Source organism: Clarias gariepinus, chromosome 20, assembly GCF_024256425.1.
Source record: "Clarias gariepinus isolate MV-2021 ecotype Netherlands chromosome 20, CGAR_prim_01v2, whole genome shotgun sequence".
In the NCBI taxonomy this organism is placed as follows: Eukaryota; Metazoa; Chordata; class Actinopteri; order Siluriformes; family Clariidae; genus Clarias; species Clarias gariepinus.
The window spans coordinates 10,319,715-10,342,902 of record NC_071119.1 but is presented as its reverse complement, the minus strand read 5'-3'; the positions used below and the strand labels follow the sequence as shown (position 1 = coordinate 10,342,902).

General features: G+C 37.7%; 2 protein-coding genes across 2 annotated transcripts in view; one reads left to right on the top strand and one right to left on the bottom strand.

Moving 5' to 3' along the window:
* The window catches only part of LOC128508321 (CD209 antigen-like protein E), a 34,044-nt gene extending 22,114 nt beyond the window's left edge, over window positions 1–11,930 (top strand). Inside the window, exons 3-6 of the mRNA XM_053479596.1 lie at window positions 10,046–10,354; window positions 10,804–10,946; window positions 11,026–11,126; window positions 11,244–11,930. Of these exons, the coding sequence (XP_053335571.1) occupies window positions 10,046–10,354; window positions 10,804–10,946; window positions 11,026–11,126; window positions 11,244–11,388 (698 nt within the window). The 3' untranslated portion in view covers window positions 11,389–11,930. The remainder of the gene's footprint in view (window positions 1–10,045; window positions 10,355–10,803; window positions 10,947–11,025; window positions 11,127–11,243) is intronic.
* LOC128508315 (C-type lectin domain family 4 member M-like) overlaps window positions 1–23,188 on the bottom strand; it is a 324,096-nt gene that overhangs the window by 234,447 nt on the left and 66,461 nt on the right. The window lies entirely within an intron of this gene.

Below are 23,188 nucleotides of genomic sequence, written 5' to 3'. Positions count from 1 at the left end.
CAGACTAACCGTAACACGCATCTAACTCCGCATGAAATGCTTACTGGCAGACCTATGCTTACTTCCTTTACTCGCGGGCCCTATAAAGGCCCCACACTTGAACAACTGCAAAGTGAACTCGATCATTATGTAAAACACTTATCTGAAATACACAAAGTTATTTTCCAACAGGTTAAGGGAGCAACAATACACGATAACACCAGACAGAGAGCAGCTGATCAAGCTGAGGACGCTGAGGCAGAGGACGAGAGAACTGTACTGCCTGGTGACTGGGTATTCATCCGAGTGTTCAAAAGAAAGTGGGATCAAGCTAGAAGGGAAGGACCATACAAGGTGGTGTTGGCAACTCCAACTGCTGTGAAAGTTAAAGGTAAAAACGTATGGTACCATTTAAATCATTGCTGCAAGGCGCCAAATCCGGACCAGGCAAGAGATAGGTTTCCTCAGGAGGACACTGATTCTCCAAGAGCAGGACCTTCAGGTTTGCAATCAGATCCTCAGAGAGACGACGAAAGACCCAGACAACAAGCACCAGATCCATACGAACGCACTGAAGGGTTACCGTGGGAAGAGCAGGAAGAGGAACAAGGCTATTGGCCAGAGTGGCCTCAAGAAGATATACAAGATTGGGAAGCTGAGCTTGAAGAAGCAGAAGCAGAGGCAGAACAAGCAGGACCGTCTCACCGAACAAGAGCTCAAGTTAGACAGCGAGAAGATAAACGTACCAAAATTGAAACAGCACGGAGACAGTTAGAAGCTGATACTGGATCAGATAGTGATTAGATTATTTAAATTAACTACAGTAGAAAGAACATACCCAACAAAAAACACCCCAAGAAACATATTGTGTAGATTATTTGGCCATAGTCCCACGTGTCACCGTTGTGATCCAGATGGAGAAACCACACTGTTACTACCCCCAAAATCATCAAAGAAGATCTATGGTTATAATAATAGTTCTACTGACCACTTTGATTAATGGAGGGACCCCCAAGAGTGAAGAACCTAAACCTAAACCAGACTGGGATAATGAAGAAAAAAGGCAAATATATTGTGTACTAGCTACAATAACAAAAGCAAGAATGCTGACTGGTTTACCAACGTGGAAACGAATGGGAAAATGGATAGGAACCTTTCAGATAAAGGTAGACAAGTCACGACCCCAAAGAGATCAAACTCGCATTTATATAGACTTAGAGAAAATTCATACAATTCATGAGGTGCACGAGATAACTGCGCTAAATGAGTTGATTGAGGCTACACCACAATACAATGAATGGTGCGCTTTCAATAAATCAACAAACGGCAAAATACAAGGAGTATGTTTAGAATTACCGCATTGGCATGGATGTATAGCAAAAAGACCCGGCCAACCTAGAATATCAGATACTGAGTCAATAAACTATGTAAATATAATTCCACAAATAATAAAACAGATACCTGAGAACAGAAAAGAGTCTGACCAGACATGGAAAAATGACATGTTCTACCAATGGCTGAAGTTCACAGCTGTTTCTTTAACACAAAGGGACTGCATTGTGTGTCAGGATAGAAGTAACAAACCACCAAAGGTAGTAATAACTCAGGGAACAAGTGAATGTAAAGACGATCCAGAATATAGTGAATCACGATTATGTCCTATCAGCTGCCTTTTACATTCAGTTGCAATAAATTATGGTCCAGAATGGATGCAAAACACAAGCAAATGCACATATCAACCCGTAGAAACAATGGACGCAGTTCAACGTGAAATAACACCAGTCCAACAGATCTACCCTCTGTGTATCTGCTCAGAGGGAAGTGTAGAGATAGGAGATCTGTCATCGAGCTGCAATGAAACCCAACCAGCAGCAGGATTTTCTATAGAAATGCGTCGGATATGTGACGAAGAAGCTAACGATATGTTATGTAGCGATAGAGTAAAAGTAAGACAACCAGATTTAAGAAATGGTACAACGCCTTTAGCTGACATATTTTGGTACTGTGAGGGAACCACGGTTAGACAGACTCTACCAAAGGACTGGAGTGGATGCTGTGCTCCAGTGCTACTAGAAGGAGAACTAATTGTGATAGGATTACAGAACAAACAAAGTAAAAGGAACAAACGAGAGGTAAAATTTAAAGATACAGTTGGTCAGGAGGAATTGAAGAAATGGGAAGAGTTTGATAAGGAAGGAGGTATAACAGTGACTTGGGATGGCATTCCCATAGGCGTACCAACTGAACATGAAGTTATAAACAGGGTAGGAGGAGCATTTACGACAATTTTCCTTCCATGGGTTCAAATTGCGAAAAACGCAAGATGGATAAACCTACTATGGTATAATCAACAGAGATTTTGGAATCACACATTGAGTGTTCTAGGACTCGTACAAGAACAATTAGACAGAACCACAGTAATGGCCATGCAGAATAGATTTGCACTGGACACTTTGTTAGCACCTCAACGAGGAGTATGTGCCTTAATTGGAGAAGACTGCTGTACATATATTCCAAGACACACAGGCCCCGAGGGTAACATAACCAAAATACTAAGAGCCATGCGGAAATTAAGAGATGAACATGTTAGAGTCACCCAAGACGTACAGAAAACCACTGTGTGGACCTCTTGGTTTGACTGGCTTAATCCTTCTAATTGGTATGGACTACTTGTTAAATTAGGAACGATAGTTTTGATAGTGCTAGGCACCCTACTCACTTTGTCATGCTGCATTATTCCCTTGGCCAGAGCAAGCATTCAGAGAATGGTAGGACAATATACTGTTGTTATGGAATACCATGACCAGATTACACCGGATGAAGATGAGGAGTCCACTTATATGGAAATGAAGTACAACACTGGATAAATAACCATTGACTACTAGCTGAATCACATGTACATTGAAAAACTTGTTTAGCATAACAGCACATTTTAATCTAACATATTTAACCCATGTTCAAGTAACTATATCAGAGAAAAAGTAGTATAAAAGAAGTATGTTTTATGTTTGGTGTTTTGTTTTGTTTTTGTGTTTTGTTTCTGCTGTACACGTATGTATTGCAGAATGGAACCGTTACCTGACCCAAAGTGGATAGTTTCCTGTTCACTCTGCTGTGGTGCATGGAAAGAGATTATGGAAAAGACTCCAACGAAAAGATGGACGGAATTGAGACATGACCTGGTTGACTGGCATCCGCAACATCCAATAGGGACCAAGGAGTTCATCATCATGGCTAACGTCTTGACAAAGGATTTCAAATGGATTAAAGCAAAGACACAGGAAGCCTTCGACCTGGATGTAAGCAGAGGACTTCGTCTAGAGACAACTACATATCAGCTTGGGAGACATCTGGAGCTAGGTGTGTTTAAAGGTTTTGGGATTGAAGAAGAGTGGGATGAAGATGATATCTGTGGAGTAGTTGAATTTGACGATGTTTACATGGCAGCAACTAAAACCATAGTTAAAGTGATGTTGGGGGATGACATTTTATGGACAAATACGCCGATGCCCCTGCAACGTGCACTGGACACTCTTCCGGAAGCTGATAAAATGTGGCTAGACTTTTTGCGTCTGGAGACGGGCAGGATGAACCGAATTCCACTATCACAGCTGGGGAACTGTGAGGACTTATATGTGATTGAATTCACTGAGGAGGACCGAAAGACATTGATTAAAGAAGGAACTGAAGCTCTTGATACATTATCTTTAATTTACAGAGATGCTAACGGACTCCTTAAGTGGCTTTAACGGTTTAAAATGTTTCTGTCATATATGTTTAATATAAGGATTGAAGTCCTGGTGATGAATACACTGTCGAGCATGAAAAGCTGGCAAGGTGTGGAATTTTTCCTTCTAAATTGGCTATACTGAAGGTTTTTTCGCCCACCTCTGGACTCATCCTATCATAACCATTGCATGTTTATTATACTCTACTTATATTTGCTCATTTTGCTTGTCTTACATTAACCGATCGTTTATTGAGGGGGTAATATGTAAGGATATATGAGTTTTATGTTAAGTTTTCTTATAGATATGTAAGGATATATGAGTTTATGTTAAGTTTTCTATATTAAGTTTTCTTATATGAAGTTAGGTTTTTTCTTCTAAGTTTTCCCATAATAGTTCTAAGTTTTCCTATAATAGTTCTAAGTTTTTCTATAAGTAGTAAGTTTTCCTATAAGTTACTAGTGTTGTTCCCTAGAGGTTAAGTATTCCTATAAGTTAAGATAAGTTACTAGTGTTGTTCCATAGAGGTTATAAGTTGAGGTTATAAGTTAAGTTTTTCGTGTTACTAATTTAACTGCTAGTTTAATTTTTCCTACGTTCTAACTACTAAGTGTTTAAATTTTTTCTTTCTAAATATTTCACATATGTAATATGTTATTTGATGCATTATTTTCTTTGTGTGACTTAAAAGTCACAGAGGGGGAAATATGTAAGCATATTTTAATTAAGAATATTTGTACTTTGGTTAAGACTTATAGAGGTGAGGTGAGGATAACAGAGTTAAGGCAGGGACAGTGTGATGTCATAGTAAAACAGTAAAACGGATTGGTATGTACCTAACAAACCTTAGACTTGCAGCCATCTTAGATATAAGATGCACATGATGTCATAGTAACCTAGACAACACAAGTTCAGCAGACCTTACTATGATGTAACAGGCACTGGATACACATGCAACATGTCAAATCAAAAAAATACACACACACACACACAGTTATGAATAAAAGATTTAATAAGAGTAGACACAGAAATACAATAGTATGTGCATCTACATAGTAAGAAACATAAAGATACAAAGTTTAAGGCCCAAAATAAAAGTACAAAACATAGGGGGCCTGGGTAAGCATCAATAGCATAATAAAATGCATAAAATTCAAGTATCTGACCTCTTTTGAGGCAGGACAAAACCAATTTGAAGATCAGTGAGAGGAACAAAAACACCGCGATTTAGAATTGGCATAGGCGCGGGAATAGAATCTGTTTGGGTGCCAACAGACACTTTAGAATCGGTCTGGGTACCATCATTAACATGACAAACAGGTTTTAGGACCGACGGAGCCGGAGTAGTAGACTCGGGCCGTACGGGCCTAAAAGAAAATGGATAAGGGCTATCCACACGAGGTCTTTTAGAAGGACCAGGTTTGGAGTCATCCGTTTTACGAAAAGTAAGCCCTGTCTCCTCTAGAAACTGTAATAGCGATCCAGATGGCTCGGGCTCATCCTCAGCAAAACTCACCGGGGCCCGGTCCCTGACAGGTTCAGTAGGAGTGTAGTCAGTAGGGCTGTGAGCCGGACTGCTCTCGCTGTCCGAGTCGATTGGAGGGACGCAATGATTATTCGTGCAGATGCGATTAGCTATAAGAAACAAAATAAAAAATACGTAAATACAACAAAATTGATAAAATAAGACAAATAGTTAAAAATAATGTGAAGAAGATGCTTACCCATGGCCTGTGTCTTGAAAACTGTAGAGCAAACCGGAAGTACCAAGAATTTATAGTTGGCGTAAGCGCCGCCCTATATTTTTTAAGTTGAATAAGAAAAGTGAAGTTATAATGGAAAATAATATCAGTAGGAGGTGGAGTCAGATGATGAGGTATATGACGTAGTATAGAAAAATGTATTTTTATTGGATAAAAAATTGTTTGATAAGAAATAAAAAAATATTACAAAGGAGGGGGCTAGGTGAGTGCTCCGCCCCTTTGAAATTGTATAAAAGAAGTACCCATGTCACAGTTAAAGCAGTCTGTTTCTTGGCGATGCTTGGAGTCACATCCTAAGCATTTTCAGGGCTGGCTCACTTTGTTTTGTTGCTGCAATAAAACTTATCCTTACTTCATCTAGATCTGCACGGAGTCTGAAGTTTTTCTTTGATTTCTTTTACTACAGTTACAGTATTTGTTTAGTATTCTAAATTAGGGCAACTTCGCTGTGGGGAGACTAAAAAATCCACCACAATTCAATTGATTATACACATTTTGTCTACCACATCCTTCATCTTGGGCCTACATATGACATTCGCGAGCCTAATGACCTTCTTTATTACAATAATGACAATTACCAGATCTATGGGGTGTACTCTGACCCTGCAGACATCCTCTACCTCTTCTGTGGCCTCCTCTGCCTCCTCTACCCCCTTTTTATCACCTCTGTATACTTTACTCTCCACAAAACAGAGAATGCCACTTGTTTGCTTTCTAAAATACCATCTCCTTCCATTTTTTTACACACTTGCCTAATCTTTTAATAGTCATTGTAGAACGATCTGACAATTGAAACTTTAAAATTTTCATGATTTTTGATCAACAATTGTTCGAAAAGGTGGTAAGGAAAAGCGGGTTTGCCTCAGACAGGGCCATACCACCCAAAAGGGTCCAGGTCTCTCTGAACCTCTGGAGAAACTTGGATGTAATCTCACTCTTTTTTTTTTTGTCTACAGTTAGTTACCCGTGACAGATCCTCACTAGCTTGTTTCTGTACATGCAAGAAGATAGGCAGTTAGCTCATCTTTTAAGAGTTTCAAAGATTCATTAGAATTACCCCAAAGAAAGTCATATTCCTTCTTTTTCCGTTGTCCTCCCTCGTCTATGTCTTAAATTTTTTCACTACAGACCATTAGTTTGTTTTAGGGTCTAATTTTACTGTTTTTATTAAATCAGCCTGATCGTACCCATCTCCCAGAACCGATTGCAAAATAAAGCAATAATCCGCACCCATGAGCTGACAGTGCCTAGAAGCCTTTATCCAGCCCTTCATCGTCCGAGTTATCATCATCCTCACCATCAGTATCCTCGGGATCATCCGAAATAGCGCTGTCAGGAGTTCATCCCGACACCTTCTTGGGAGTCTTTCCCTTCCCAGAAGAACACCCTTCCAGCGATACAACACACAATACTTCAACAAATAAAGACAACAAAAGAGCTCTACAAAGACAACAACAAAGAGTGGGCAACAGAATACGGCTTCCACACTATGCTTCAGTTCCAGGAACTTTTCAGAAGCGAGCGCGTGCTAAACAGGCGTAAAAGCCACAAGACAATCCTGCCCCATACATGGTTCAGATACCAAAAACCAGGGAGTGTGCTTGTTCTATCCTTATAGAGAAAAATAAAGCAGCACTTACCCGATTAAAGGTATCCTGGACAGAGCCCCCATATTGTAAGGATTTCTTGAATTTTGGTAGACCCCCTTTTGTCTACTCAGTGCTCAGCCTGTATTCCCGCCATAAGACAGTGGTGTGAAAAACTATTTGCCCCCTTCCTGATTTCTTATTCTTTTGCATGTTTGTCACACAAAATGTTTCTGATCATCAAACACATTTAACTATTAGTCAAAGATAACACAAGTAAACACAAAATGCAGTTTTTAAATGATGGTTTTTATTATTTAGGGAGAAAAAAAATCCAAACCTACATGGCCCTGTGTGAAAAAGTAATTGCCCCCTGACCCTAATAACTGGTTGGGCCACCCTTAACAGCAATAACTGCAATCAAGTGTTTGCGATAACTTGCAACGAGTCTTTTACAGCGCTCTGGAGGAATTTTGGCCCACTCATCTTTGCAGAATTGTTGTAGATCAGCTTTATTTAAGGGGTTTTCTAGCATGAACCGCCTTTTTAAGGTCATGCCACAACATCTCAATAGGATTCAGGTCAGGACTTTAACTAGGCCACTCCAAAGTCTTCATTTGGTTTTTCTTCAGCCATTCAGAGGTGGATTTGCTGGTGTGTTTTGGGTCATTGTCCTGCTGCAGCACCCAAGATCGCTTCAGCTTGAGTTGACGAACAGATGGCCGGACATTCTCCTTCAGGATTTTTTGGTAGACAGTAGAATTCATGGTTCCATCTATCACAGCAAGCCTTCCAGGTCCTGAAGCAGCAAAACAACCCCAGACCATCACACTACCACCACCATATTTTACTGTTGGTATGATGTTCTTTTTCTGAAATGCTGTGTTACTTTTACGCCAGATGTAACGGGACACGCACCGTCCAAAAAGTTCAACTTTTGTCTCGTCGGTCCACAAGGTATTTTCCCAAAAGTCTTGGCAATCATTGAGATGTTCTTTTTAGCAAAATTGAGACAAGCCTTAATGTGCTTTTTGCTTAAAAGTGGTTTGCGCCTTGGAAACTGCCATGCAGGCCATTTTTGCCCAGTCTCTTTCTTATGGTGGAGTCGTGAACACTGACCTTAATTGAGGCAAGTGAGGCCTGCAGTTCTTTAGATGTTGTCCTGGGGTCTTTTGTGGCCTTTCAGATGAGTTGTCTCTGCGCTCTTGGGGTAATTTTGGTCGGCTGGCCACTCCTGGGAAGGTTCACCACTGTTCCATGTTTTTGCCATTTGTGGATAATGGCTCTTACTGTGGTTCGCTGGAGTCCCAAAGCTTTAGAAAGGGCTTTATAACCTTTACCAGACTGATAGATCTCAATTACTTTTGTTCTCATTTGTTCCTGAATTTCTTTGGATCTTGGCATGATGTCTAGCTTTTGAGGTGCTTTTGGTCTACTTCTCTGTGTCAGGTAGCTCCTATTTAAGTGATTTCTTGATTGAAACAGGTGTGGCAGTAATCAGGCCTAGGGGTGACTACAGAAATTGAACTCAGGTGTGATAAACCACAGTTAAGTTATTTTTTATCAAGGGGGGCAATCACTTTTTCACACAGGGCCATGTAGGTTTGGATTTTTTTTCTCCCTAAATAATAAAAACCATCATTTAAAAACTGCATTTTGTGTTCAATTATGTTATCTTTGACTAATAGTTAAATGTGTTTGATGATCAGAAACATTTTGTGTGACGAACATGCAAAAGAATAAGAAATCAGGAAGGGGGCAAATAGTTTTTCACACCACTGTATATGCACACGCACAAAATTACCAAAAAGGAGGGGTGCAGGAGTGGGTACAGCTGGTCTGGAATGTTTATAAAAGATAACGTGGAGAAGAACAGTAGCTTGAGAACAGTTCAATTATGAGCCTTTAGCAGTTTTATGCCCCTGGACATAGATTATACTAAGAAAATGTTTGCAGATAGCTCAGCGTGTTGAGGTCAAGAAAAGAAAACACTCTGTTATCATGCACACATAATATCATGAAACATACTAGAAGTGAAATATTGGGCCTCCAAGTGGCGCAGTGGTAAAGTGCTCGCCTATCATCCGGGGATCGCTGGTACGATCCCCGGGTGATGCTGTTACCCCTCACAGTCGGAGGTCTAGGGAGAGCTGATTGGCCGAGCTCTCTCAGAGGGGAGGGATGAGAGGTACTTTGTGCTCCCACATTAATCACGGCTCTACAGCCAATCAGGGGCGTCTGTGAGCTCGCGCACGCGGAGGGAGTATGTTACTCCGAGTATGTTACTCCGCCCCTAACGGTGCGTGAGCAAGCAGTTCGAAAAGATGCGGTCGGCTGGCGTCAAGCGGTCCGGAGGAAACACGTGATAGTCTTTGGCCCTCCCGGCTGAATGGTAGTAGTAGCCTTAATGTTGGAGCCCCCTAGTGACCGGGAGGAAGTGGCCACGACTAAATTAGGGAAAGAATCAGGAAAAAAAAAAAAAAAAAGTGAAAAATTCCCCACAAATATGATTTTATTGCACGTCTTTAATCATTCTTAAACAATTTTCAATATTTATTAATACAGTCCAACAGTTATTATAATGAAATGCAGATTAAAGAACTCCAGTTTGACCTGCAGCATTAAAGAATATTGTGACAGCGATTCTGATGTCTAAATAATGTTTTCCGATTGTTGTTGCATATAAAAATCCCTTAACCTAATAAATGTAGTCTAATATGATTTTATTAAGAAGCCTTAATAAAAGTGTTTTGATTTGAAAATTAAATTGATATTTTAAAACATAGCATGCATATTCAGTTAAATAAAATATTTTTAATTATTAATTTTTTTAAAAAAATTTTCATACATAAACTTTTTTACTAATATAGTTAAATATATAATGTGTAGTCTATATTTAACTTATTTCATGTTATTGGTTTGCATTTACTGGTATATCTGCAAAACTACAAAATTGAACTACAAAATTATAAATGTTATTTCTCTTTAGTTGCAGGTATCGACCCTGCAGCGTATAAATATTACAAGGTGACTGCAGTGTCTTTGGTTGTAATGTGTGTTCTCCTACTGACTGCCATCATAGTGCTGTGGATCAATTTAAACAAACTAAATACAGAAAAAGACCAGTTACAGGCCAGTTACAACACCCTGACTACAGAGAGAGACCAGTTACAGGCCAGTTACAACACCCTGACTACAGAGAGAGACCAGTTACAGGCCAGTTACAACACCCTGACTACAGAGAGAGACCAGTTACTGAAGCTAAAAAATGAACTTCAGAAAAATGTGCCTAATTTAGGTGAGTACACGATTTAAATGAATTTTATTTTTTTGCTTGATTTGTTTAACTGTTCAAGCGTGTAAAATAGGAGGCATTGGACAGTTTGCCAAAAGGTAAAAGTGTGGGCGGTTGGAACACTTTGTGTAGACCACTTTCCCTTATGAGACTCACATCACAAACAGTCAGTTGGATCGTGCACTCCTGCTCACTCATATGGGGTGCTTGTACTGTATTTACACAAATCGATAACCCTAGTTAAGTTTCCAGCATTTATTGTAAAAAAAAATTAGGCACAACAATACTTTCTTTATACATCTTGTAAATTAATCAATTAATTAATTTATGAGTTCACATTTCAATAGTATAAGCTAAGTAATAGGCTCCTGATGTGTCTACCCATGCAAATTATGTCTTTGAAAAAATAAAAAATAAAAAATGATAATGTATTTTCTGATCTCCATGTGTAGACAGGGCCATGAAGGAGGGATGGATGTTTTACATCTCCAGTATGTACTACATCTCGACTGAGGAGAAGAACTGGACTGAGAGCAGACAGGACTGCAAAGAAAGAGGGGCAGACCTAGTGATCATAAACAGCAAAGAGGAACAGGTGAATGAGAGAAGAAATGGGATTAAATCATGAACTTGATTTTTTATATATTTTTAATGACAATAACTTTCAATGCCAGGAATTTATACGTAAACACAGCAGAAATGCTTGGATTGGTCTGAATGACATATTTGAGGAGGGTGACTGGAAATGGGTGGACGATACACCAGCAACAACAGCGTAAGAGATCAGTGACTTAAACTCTGCTCATAATGCATTTACTGCCTTTTCATTGCTTAAAGAATTAGATTTTTCCCTTGTTTGTTTAAATGTTTGTTTGCTTCCTTTGTCCTTCAGGTTCTGGTCAGTGGGGGAACCCAACAGTAACGGAGATGAGGACTGCGCTATACGTGGATATGGGAGAGATCCTGTCTTGAACTGGGCCGATTATTCCTGTAGCAAAGAGTTTGTCTGGATCTGTGAAAAGATACTATCACCTTAAATGTCATATAATGTAAACATATTAACAATTAGGCAAGGCATTGTTTAAAATAACAATAGATATTGCAGTTAATCTTTGCCACTTAATGGCTAATATTCTCACAGTTTTTATATCAGCCTTTTTTTTCTTAATTATGTGTACATTTATGCAAATGCAGCTTTTTAATAAACCTGTAAAATGTGTAGGTTAAACCAAAATTAAACCAGTAATTTACTCCTTGTGTGACATTTTATTAAAAATTGTATTTTCATTTAATGTCAGTGGATAGAATGTGTAAAGTGGAAATTTGTAATCACATTCTGCTTCTGAACGCATTTATCTTTCATCTGTTTGTTGTTTTATTCTTTAACATTTTTGCATGTAGAGTTTAATTCCCCTTTTTTACCCAAAGGCATAAAGTTCCAAACTCTTACATCCTGTAGGTTTTGTGGCTCTATTGGTCTTAAAGAAATAACTTAGTAATGCTCTTTGTGAAACCGTAGTATTATTTTTTTTTAAGATATATAATTTGCTTTTCTTTATAAAATAAATGTGTGGCATTGTATTCAATAACAATTTTTTTATTGTGTTTTCATTGTAAATAAAATTTTTGCAAGAGCAATTAAAAAAGTAGCAATGAAAATCAAACCAAACATTTATAAACATCTACTTAACTTTTTAATGGATGAACATAAAGCATGTTAAATGTGTATGTATGATGTGATGTGATGTAAATTATGTGTAAAGTTTGGATAACCATGCAAAATTTGTTACAGGTAGGTAAACCCAGGGTCTTTCCCTTGTCAGTAGGCCTGATTTATCAACCTGGGTATAAAAACATTGCTTAAATACAAGCCACAAGGGGGAAAACCCCTTACCCTATTAAATAATTATTGCAGTGATTACTACTGTATGTTTCAGCTGGCAACTGATGGGTGAATACCCTAGTGAAGAAAAAAACACTTTAGTGTATTACAAATCTATTTAAACCTTTCGATAGAACATAGCAAATAGACTAACAAAAAGTTGTACCATCTGTTAATATACAAAAGGTATCGTAACTTCATGCTTTTACCAGTTTTTGGAATTACACTTTAAACATACTTTAAAATAATTTTATTCAAGTACACTTTTCAAAAATATATTATAGGAAAATACACTATAAGTGAAAGTTCGATGTAATTTCCAAAGCACTAGGGTGTGACCCTCTTCTTTTTCTTAGGGATTATTATTTTAAGGGCCCAAGAACTATAGGGTGTGGAGGACCCTCTTGTTTTCCTAAGGATTTTTTTCCACCTTTTGGGGGTCTTAACATGCTCAAAAGCTCATAAAACTTGACGGACAAGTGGCAATCTGCTGCCATTAGCATGCCTGAGAGTCGCTGCATAGCTCATACACACTTGCACGTACGCACACAAAACTCGGTACACTGCATGTCCTGGGCCCAAATAAACAGGAAGATTGTTATTTTGGGTCGTTTGCCAAAATGCACCTGATGGATTTTGATGTACTCCTTCTAGTGGATTTATGCCCACACGGAAAAAACCTATATAAAACATATATGTTTTAATATAGGTTTGATATAGGTTTTTAATATATGTGACATATATAAAATTGGCCGTTTTCCTATATTATATGTACATATATGTGTACATATATACGTGCATATATGTACCTATATATACACATGCATACATGTACCTATGTGCATATATGCACCTATATTTTTACCTAGATATTAGTAAAATTATTAAAATCGATAGCTGTTAGACAACATAAATAAAAGCCCAAAATGTAGAAATTTTATTTTTTTATTTATTTAAGAACAATCAAATAGTACAAGAACAAAAATAAGACAAAAAAACTCAACAGGAAGAAAACATATATATATATTTTGAGGACCTTCTCAGCTTCGTGAGCTTTGAATTGATAGATGTGCCTGTCTGCCCTCGGGTGGCTGCCGGCCACTTCTTCAATGTAGCATCTAGAAAAGACAAAAATAATAAGACAGTATAATAATAATAAATGATTATTTATTAAAACATTTATAAACATCTGTAAACTCCATAAGGCATTAGCTTAGCCACCGGGAAATATCATGTTTGTGCTACATACAGAAAGGCAGCATGTTAGCATGATTTACCTAAACTATGTAAATGGCATTGAAAGCCAATGTGTCACACAAGCTGACAAGAGCTAGCTGAAGTGAGGAAAATATTTACTAATATTAGTTTAATATTATCAGAATAAGAGTTATATAAGACTTAATAACTTACCCAGTGATTCTCTCTTCAAAATGCTCCCGTTCGTCGTCAGGGCCACACAGTCTTCTTCTAAGGTAAATGTAAACTCCTCCCACTTTCCAGAACATTCTGAAGAGTTTCCTTGTCCGGGGGCGTGGCCTAGTATGTAAATTAGCCGGACTAATTTCCGCGTGATTGGCGTGTGGGCGTGTCCTGCCTCGGGTCATTAGCAGATAATGCGACAGAAATTCTAAAATGTGTTTTTTATTTAGTTAGTTCTTAGTTATTGCCTTGATAATAGAAAATATGAGCACATCATGTATGACAGTTGCCAAAGTGAGATATGAGCTAAAAAGACCAGATCCTGCCATAAGCTATATAGGAGACATATCTTGTATGTACATATAGGGCTTATATGTGGATATAAAGAAGCAATACAGGAGACCTATATGGCCTGTATATGCACATATATGCACCTCAATTTTGCCTATATGCAGCATATATATTATCATATATATATGCATATATACTGCATATAGGCTTCATATATGCGCATATATCCCCATATAGGTGAGGATATATGCGCATATATACTGCATATAGGTTTCATATATGCGCATATATCCTCATATAGGTTCTTTCCATGTGGGTATGGTCGCCACCAAATGTGATATAAAGACATTTAAGGGTGCAAAATTGTAGAGGGATTTTTGATCTCAAATGAGTTGTGGCATTATATTGAGAAAAACACTCACATCCCTCTCTCAGTAGGAACATACTAAACAAATCACATTGTTAACACACATTGTTGCATATAGAACTTATTTTTTAATTAATTTATTTATTTGAAATATACTATATATATATATATATATATATATATATATATATATATATATATATATATATATATCCTTGGGAGTGAGGTGCCCATCTAGTATTAGGCCTAGGGAATGCCATAATATTGCAGCCCAAACCATCACTGATCCACCCCCATGCTTCACTCTAGTTATGCACAAGTCTGGGTGTTATGCCTCTTTGGGACTAATACAAACTCTCTCGGATGTGGAAAAGACAGTGAAAGTGAACTCCTCAGAGAACAACACGTTTCACATTGTCCACAGCCAAAAATTTTTTCCTGCTAGCATCGTTTGGCATTGGCACGAGTGAGAAGGTTTGGCTATAGCAGCCTAGTCCAGTTTTGGTGGAAACAGGAGCGTTGAGGTGCTTTAATTCTGCAGTGAGTTGGGCAGCTATGGTTTTATGCTTTTTGAATACAATCTGGGTTAGCACCCGGGCATCCTTTTCAGACCGCTTCCTTTTGCGTCCACAGTTACTCCTGTTGGATGTGGTTCATCCTCCTTGGTGGTATGCTTCCATTACCCTGAATACCGTGGCTCTTGATACATTACAAACTACTACAGACTTAGTGTTAAACACATTAAATACTACAGCCTTTTTTTGGAACCTTGTGCAAATAAAATTTTTTGAATTCATAAACAAAATGCTTTATAATTACTGATGTAATGTGTTTCAAAAACATAATACAGTATAGTGTAGAAAATGCATTCACTCACTCATCGTCTATACCGCTTTATCTTGTATTCAGGGTCGTGAGGACCTGCAGACTATCCCAGGAGACTTAGGGCACACCCTGGACAGGGTGCCAATCCATCGCAGGGCACACACATATACACTCACACAATTATACATGCACTACAGGCAATTTGGGAACGTCAGTTAGCCTAACCTGCATGTCTTTGGACTGTGGGAGGAAACCGGAATACCCAGAAGAAACCCACCAAGCACGCGGAGAACATGCAAACTCCATGCACACAGAGACGGGAATCGAGCCTGGCCGGGAATCGAACCCGAACCCTGGAGGTGCAATGCGACAGTGCTAACCACTACACCACCGTGCTGCTAAAATGCATTCAGCATTTCTAAATTATTTTAAACACTGGTAACATATTTCCAATAAAATAGTATTGAAGACTGTGTGTACTGTATATGTATATTTTTATTAACCACAAAGTGTACTTTTTCAGTATTTGAAATTGGTTAGAAGTATACCAGCATGCTACTGCTGCAGTAAGAATATATTCATACAGTAGGATATTACTCCTGTATGTGCAACACAGTAAAAAAAAAAATGCTGTAATGTACTTATACTACATTAAATATATAGTTTAAATTAGTTAATTACTGTCAGGTACTGTATATACATTAGTATACACACAACCATATACTTTAAGTGTACTAAGTATACTTAAAGTTGTTCCACTTTAGCACACAAAAGTATACTTAATACACATAAAATTGGGCTTTTGTACAATTTAATTACAACTTAAATGCAACAAATTAGTGCAAAATTTGTTTTTCCAAAATAGCAAACGTCAAGTATAGTCATTAGTGTGGCTGCAAGTACACTTCAGTATGCTTTGGCTATACGTAGCATCCTTTTTTTCACCAGGGTAGCTTCTCATTTCTGAAACAAACATGTCAGAAGACATATGCTGTGGTGATGGTAAAGATGTTACACTGTTTCAGGCACAACAGTAGAACTGTAGAAAAGTATGTTTAACAGTGGAAGTAAGAGCATTTCTACATGCACAATGTAAAGAGAAATCAAGAGATTGGAACAGCTGTGTAGCCTTAAGAAAACTATTTATTTGGGTCATGTGGTCTGTTGAGTCCTGATTTACACTGTTGCAGAGTGACGGGCGCAGAAGAAGAGAGGTGGATGAAGCGATGCACCCATCATGCCTAAAGTCTACTGTACATGACTGCGGGGGCAGATCTGGGGTTGCTTTTGTTGGTCAGATTTAGCAATGTTATGTGCCCAAAAAATGTGGTCAGCTGAATGTACTGAATGACCAGTTTTTTTTTTTTTTTTTTTTTCATCAATTAACTTTTCTTCCCTGATGGCTCAGGTACATTTTAAGGACTCCTTGGGCACAAATTGTGAAAGACTGGCTCATGGAGCATAAGATGACATATTAACACATTAATAGGCAACCACAGAGTCCAGACCTGAACCCCAATCCAAATTTTTGGGATGAGATGGAGAAGACTTTATGCAGCGTTCTGACTCTCCCATCAACAAAATAAGATTTTGGAGAGAAATGAACTAGACTAAAATAAACAGAAATAAATGTTGTGACATTGCGTAAGCTTATTAGAACAATGCCACACTAATTGAGTGGTGTAGTCAAAGCAAGATAGCCCAGTTAAATATTAAAGTATGCGATGTATTCATTTTTTTTTTTTTTGCCTCTGCTCATATAAACATTTACAGTCCAGGATGTGGAGTGTATCCTTGATAAAAAATCCTGTCTGCTTTAGCCAATGATGCGATTCACATTGTACGTATTTACACAGCTAATCAACACTGACAGGCTATGACAGCATCCTTACAGTATGTGTCACCACCAGTGTTTTATCTAGCAAAGCGGTGTGGACGATGTTAAGTGCTGCTTAGGTTGACCCTTTACAATAATGGCAAAACGAAGGGGCAGTCACACATCTCCTCACCAAGGCAAAGTAAAAATTAAGTTAAATTCTTTAAAGATAGAAAGGCTGTCAGAGTACGTGCAAACAGAAGAAAAAAGGGTGAAACTGGGTGAGATTTATTATTTTTTTGAGTCAGGAAGAAAAAATCTACAAAACATGCTGCGTGGCCAAAATAGCATGGAGTTTTCGGAGGGAAAAGTGTGGACAGAATGGAAGCTGGACTACCTCAAGCGTCACATTCAGCACAAAAGTCATTTGAAAGCAGTTAAAATTGTAAGAAGATGTACAGTAAAATGGGATTGGGGTACATTGTTGGGGGAGCGCGCCAAAGACCGAGAGAAGAAGAACAAGCTGTCACTTGTGAAGAAATTCAACCTGAGCAAGTTAAAGTTCTCATCGATAATATTCAATATGCAAAGTATGTGAGTATACCAGAAAGCTGGTGCAGCAAAAAGTTAGCCTTTGAGTTTGTAAATTCAATTAATCGTATAGGGCAGAATGAGACGATGTGTAAAGTTTAAAAGGCACCTTGGCACACCCTGATCGTAGATGAGAGCACAGACCTAACAGTGCACAAAATGCTAGTCTTGTATATTAACAGAAAAGAAAATACCGTCAACCATAAAACTATGTTTGGCGGCATCATCCAGCTGACAGCATGCATAGACATGAGTATGGAGCAGCAGACATTGCCACACTGGCAAAAAAGTATGGGGTCATTCTCCACTGCTCACATTCTGTGGTCATTAACAGTGAATATGCTGAATTCAGGTACCTAATAAGGCAAAAACTTAAACACGGGTCAATCAGCACATTCTCAGATATGGTGGCTGCAACATTAAACTGTAAGGACCTAAAACACATCTCACAGCTTGTGGATATTTGTGCTTCATTTCATTACCTTTTCATTACCATTTTAAGCATCCAGTGCAGATTGTGAAAGAGGCTTTAGTTTGATGAAATCGTCTTGAAGTGGACCATTTGGACCAGCTGATGCACATAAAGTCAAAGCTGCAAGCAGATGAGGCCAACAACCTGGACAACGTGTACAACAATTGAAGACGTGAGAAGGACAGATGGAAAAATTTAGTCCTATTATAAAATTTACAACTTAGCAAATTAAAAAGAATAAATTCATTATGAAATATTTATCCTCCTCCTCCACCAGCAAAAAAATTTTTGAAAGAAAAGAATAAATCCGCAAACAATAGTTGAATAAAAAGACAAAACATTTTTGTATAATTATAAGTCCAAAACAAATTCACAATGGTTTTAGGAGCTGAATTACCGAATGAGCAGTTTGTGTTAAGATACTTTTTAAATCTTAAAAAAAATAAAAGACATGACAGAATAATATTTATATAATACTTACAATGAGACTTTATTAAAATATATTCTTTGGGTAAAATCCAATTTATTTCAAGAAATATTGCCAAAAATTTGGAAAAATTCTCTAACTCTTTTATTGTTTTGATGAACACATGAATAGAATGAGCAGAGGGAATTGGGTATAAGAATATAATTGAAAATTGTGTTTAAGTAAGTGACCAACTAAGACAACATTATGGTTAAACCAATTTTGAAAATGTAGGTGTTTCGCCTGAAAGACCAACAACAGCATCTTCCTGTAAAGTAATGTTCCTGTTGTTTCTGATAAAGTACAAACCAGATTCCAAAAAAGTTGGGACACTATACAAATCGTGAATAAAAACTGAATGCAATGATGTGGAGGTGCCAACTTCTAATATTTTATTATAATAGATATAATATATATATCTATATATAATATAATAGAACATAAATTACGGAATAAAAGTTTAAACTGAAAAATATGGGAAAAATATGTTGATTTAAAATTTCATGGTGTCAACAAAAAAAGTTGGGACAAGGCCATTTTCACCACTGTGTGGCATCTCCCCTTCTTCTTACAACACTCAACAGACGTCTGGGGACCGAGGAGACCAGTTTATCAAGTTTAGAAAAAGGAATGCTCTCCCATTCTTGTCTAATACAGGCCTCTAACTGTTCAATCGTCTTGGGCCTTCTTTGTCGCACCTTCCTCTTTATGATACGCCAAATGTTCTCTATAGGTGAAAGATCTGGACTGCAGATTGGCCATTTCAGTACGCGGATCCTTCTCCTACGCAGCCATGATGTTGTGATTGATGCAGAATGTTGTCTGGCATTATCTTGTTGAAAAAATGCAGGGTCTTCCCTGAAAGAGATGATGTCTGGATGGGAGCATATATTGTTCTAGAACCTGAATATATTTTTCTGCATTGATGGTGCCTTTCCAGACATGCAAGCTGCCCATGCCACACGCACTCATGCAACCCCATACCATCAGAGATGCAGGCTTCTGAACTGAGCGTTGATAACAACTTGAGTTGCCCTTGTCCTCTTTGGTCCGGATGACATGGCGTCCCAGATTTTCAAAAAGAACTTCGAATCGTGACTCGTTTAACCACAGAACAGTCTTTCATTTTGCCACACTTCATTTTAAATGATCCCTGGCCCAGTGAAAACGCCTGAGCTTGTGGATCTTGCTTAGAAATGGCTTCTTCTTTGCACTGTAGAGTTTTAGCTGGCAACGGCGGATGGCACGGTGGCTTGTGTTCACTATCAATGGTTTCTGGAAGTATTCCTGAGCCCATTCTGTGATTTCCTTTACAGTAGCATTCCTGTTTATGATGCAGTGTCGTTTAAGGGCCCAGAGATCACAGGCATCCAGTATGGTTTTACCCCCTTGACCCTTACGCACAGAGATTGTTCCAGATTCTCTGAATCTTTGGATGATGTTATGCACAGTTGATGATGATAACTGCAAAGTCTTTGCAATTTTTCGCTGGGTAACACCTTTCTGATATTGCTCCACTATCTTTCTGCGCAACATTGTGGGAATTGGTGATCCTCTACCCATCTTGGCTTCTGAGAGACACTGCCGCTCTGAGAAGCTCTTTTTATACCCAATCATGTTGCCAATTGACCTAATTAGTGTTAATTGGTCTTCTAGCTCCTCGTTATGCTCAAATTTACTTTTTCCAGCCTCTTATTGCTACTTGTCCCAACTTTTTTGGGATTTGTTGACACCATGAAATTTTGAATCAACATATTTTTCCCTTAAAATGATACATTTTCTCAGTTTAAACTTTTGTTCCGTGATTTATGTTCTATTCTGAATAAAATATTAGAAGTTGGCACCTCCACATCATTGCATTCAGTTTTTATTCACGATTTGTATAGTGTCCCAACTTTTTTGGAATCCGGTTTGTACGTTTGTGGAGTAAAATTGGGCATAACACAAGAGACCAGGAGAGTAGGGTCTGTAAGAAATTTTGATTGGGATCTTGAAGATCTTTATTCATTATTAGAAATCATTATTAAAAACCAGCAAAAAATTCGACCCACCTATTTTAAAGAAAACATAAAAGGGGGTAGCACTGTAAATAGGGATCATTTAAGAATTTCCTCAGCCAGTTTATTTTAAATGTATAATTCAAAAGTTGTAAAGTCAATAAAGTTTATGCCACCATGTTCCTCTGTATTCATTAAAACAGATTTATTTTGATGTGATAAACTTGTTCCTCCACACAAAATCTAATAACATTCTGTCAACATACAGATGCATCTCAATAAATTAGAATATCATCAAAAAGTTGATTCATTTCAGTAATTTCATTAAAAAATTTAAACTTAGATCCATAATATGGATATCTGTTGGACTACTGAAAAGTGTGAAAATGTACAGCACTCAATACTTGGTAACTACTCAATACTAGACTCAATAAAAAAAATCCTCTTTTCAGATGGAAGTAAATTTTGCATTTCATTTAGAAATCAAGGTCCCTGTGTATGGAGGAAGAGAGAGGCACAGAATCCAAGTTGCTTGGTCCAGTGTAAGGTTTATGCGGTCAGTGGTGGTTTGGAGAGCCATGTCATCTGCTGGTGTTGGTCCACTGTGTTTCATCAGGTCCAAGGTCAGCACAGCTGTCTACCAGGAAGTTTTAGAGCACTTCATTCTGACCAGTTTTATAGAGATTCTGATTTAATTTTCCAGTAGGACTTGGCACCTTCCCACACTGTCAAAAGTACTAATACCTGGTCTAAGGACCATGGTATCCCTGTGCTTGATTGGCCAGTAAACTCGCCCAACTTAAACTCCATAGAGAATCTATAAATAAATATATTTCTATAGAAAGCCTAAAGGGTCTACTTTTAAATGAAGTAAGTTAAATAAAAAAAATTCAATTTAGGTAAATAGTCACAGTCATGGGCACTGCTAGGCCATTTTTAGGGGGGGCTTTAGAAATGGCCTAGCAGTGCCCATGACTGTGACTATTTACCTAAATTGAATTTTTTTTATTTAATTACTTCATTTAATTTTTCAAAAATTTAACTTACTTCATTTAATTTTTAGGGGGGGCCCTAAAAATTCTCCAAAAACTTCACCCCTTTAAATTTGATATGAAAGCGGTGGCAGACTTCGGCTCCTTCGGCTCCTCCCTGTCTTATAGCGTGGTCTTCAATTCTCCATCACAGAGGGAGGATTAAGGCAAGCTGTGTGTTTTTCGATAAATTGTTCTTTCTGCATCAGTGCAGTCGTTTCTCATAAATACAGTTTACAAAATGTCATGAGGGATTAATCAGTTAAATCTTCGCTGTGTTCACCCTCATCACACCAGCTGTTTCCTCTAGTGAAAATGAAGCCCTTAATACACACTTTATGAACCTATAGTCTACATTATAAAACCATCATGCCGTTGCTGTTTTAATTGTAAAACCTGACTGTCTATATAAAACATTGCACAGTCCATATGTCATTAACTACTATAAAGTTATACACATGAATGATTAAAATAGTGACAGACAGCATTCAGTGCACTCGCTTTAACTGCATAACAGTGTGATTTACAGAGATAGAAAAATCCTTTTTTTTTTTTATAAATATTGTATTGTATTGTCCCAAACCATAAAATACATTTTAATGAATAGAAACAAAATAAAAGAATTATATTAAAAAGATGCTTTGTTTAATTACATTAAGACAATGTTTGTCTATATTAATGAATATGAATAAATAGCCTAGTAGCTGTGAAATTTTAAGGGGTTGAATAGAGAACCTACTGTCTTATTTATGTAGCTATAACACTAAATTAAACTAGATAACATGATAATCAAAGTTTTAATATTTATATTTAACTGTAGATGGAAGGTTTTTAAGTCACATGAAAAAAAAGATGATTCTAAACAAGCCAAATGTGTTAAACATCTGTGGGGGCTGAGCCCCCCTTAACTGAAAATCCTAGAAACGCCTCTGGTGTTGAATAATGTTCTGCTGAATCTGGCTACAGCGCAACTCTCTGTTTATGTTAATGCACTTTTGCTGGGTCTACTGTATGTCATAACACTTTTTAACAGCTTGAGTTAAATATATAATTTTTAGCTTCTTGATAATATGACAAGCTGCATTTTATGATCTGCAAATGAAAGTTATGGGTAATAATTAAGCACAAGAGGAAGTGCGGTTTTATTGATTATTAATTTATTCATTCAATTTATTTTTATTCAATTTTATTAATATAGCGCTTTTAACAATGGTCATTGTCTTAAAGCAGCTTCAAAAAAATGAAATAAAAAAAAAATTATGAAGGTGTGTATGTGTGAGAAAAATGTCTAGATAATAATGAGATTGTCTCTGGTGAGCAAACCAAGGGTGAAGGCGACGGGAGCAGGGAAAAACTCCCTGAGATGGCAGTAGGAAGAAACCTTGAGAGGAACCAGACTCAACAGGGAACCCATCCTCATTTGGGTGATAACGGATAGAAATGATATAACATGCTGTCATGTGTGTTATGCAGCTGAAAGTTCAATATAACTGAAGTTCTTTAAATTAACATGCAGTCCAGTTCAGCACAGGTATTATCAGGGGAGCATGGTTGGGATATTTTTGCCTTGTGCCTACAACTGCATCACAGGCGCACTGATACTCAGTACAACAGCAGGATCATAAAGTGATATTTATGCAACGGTTCCACGAACACCATTTAATATCAACAGGTTATGAT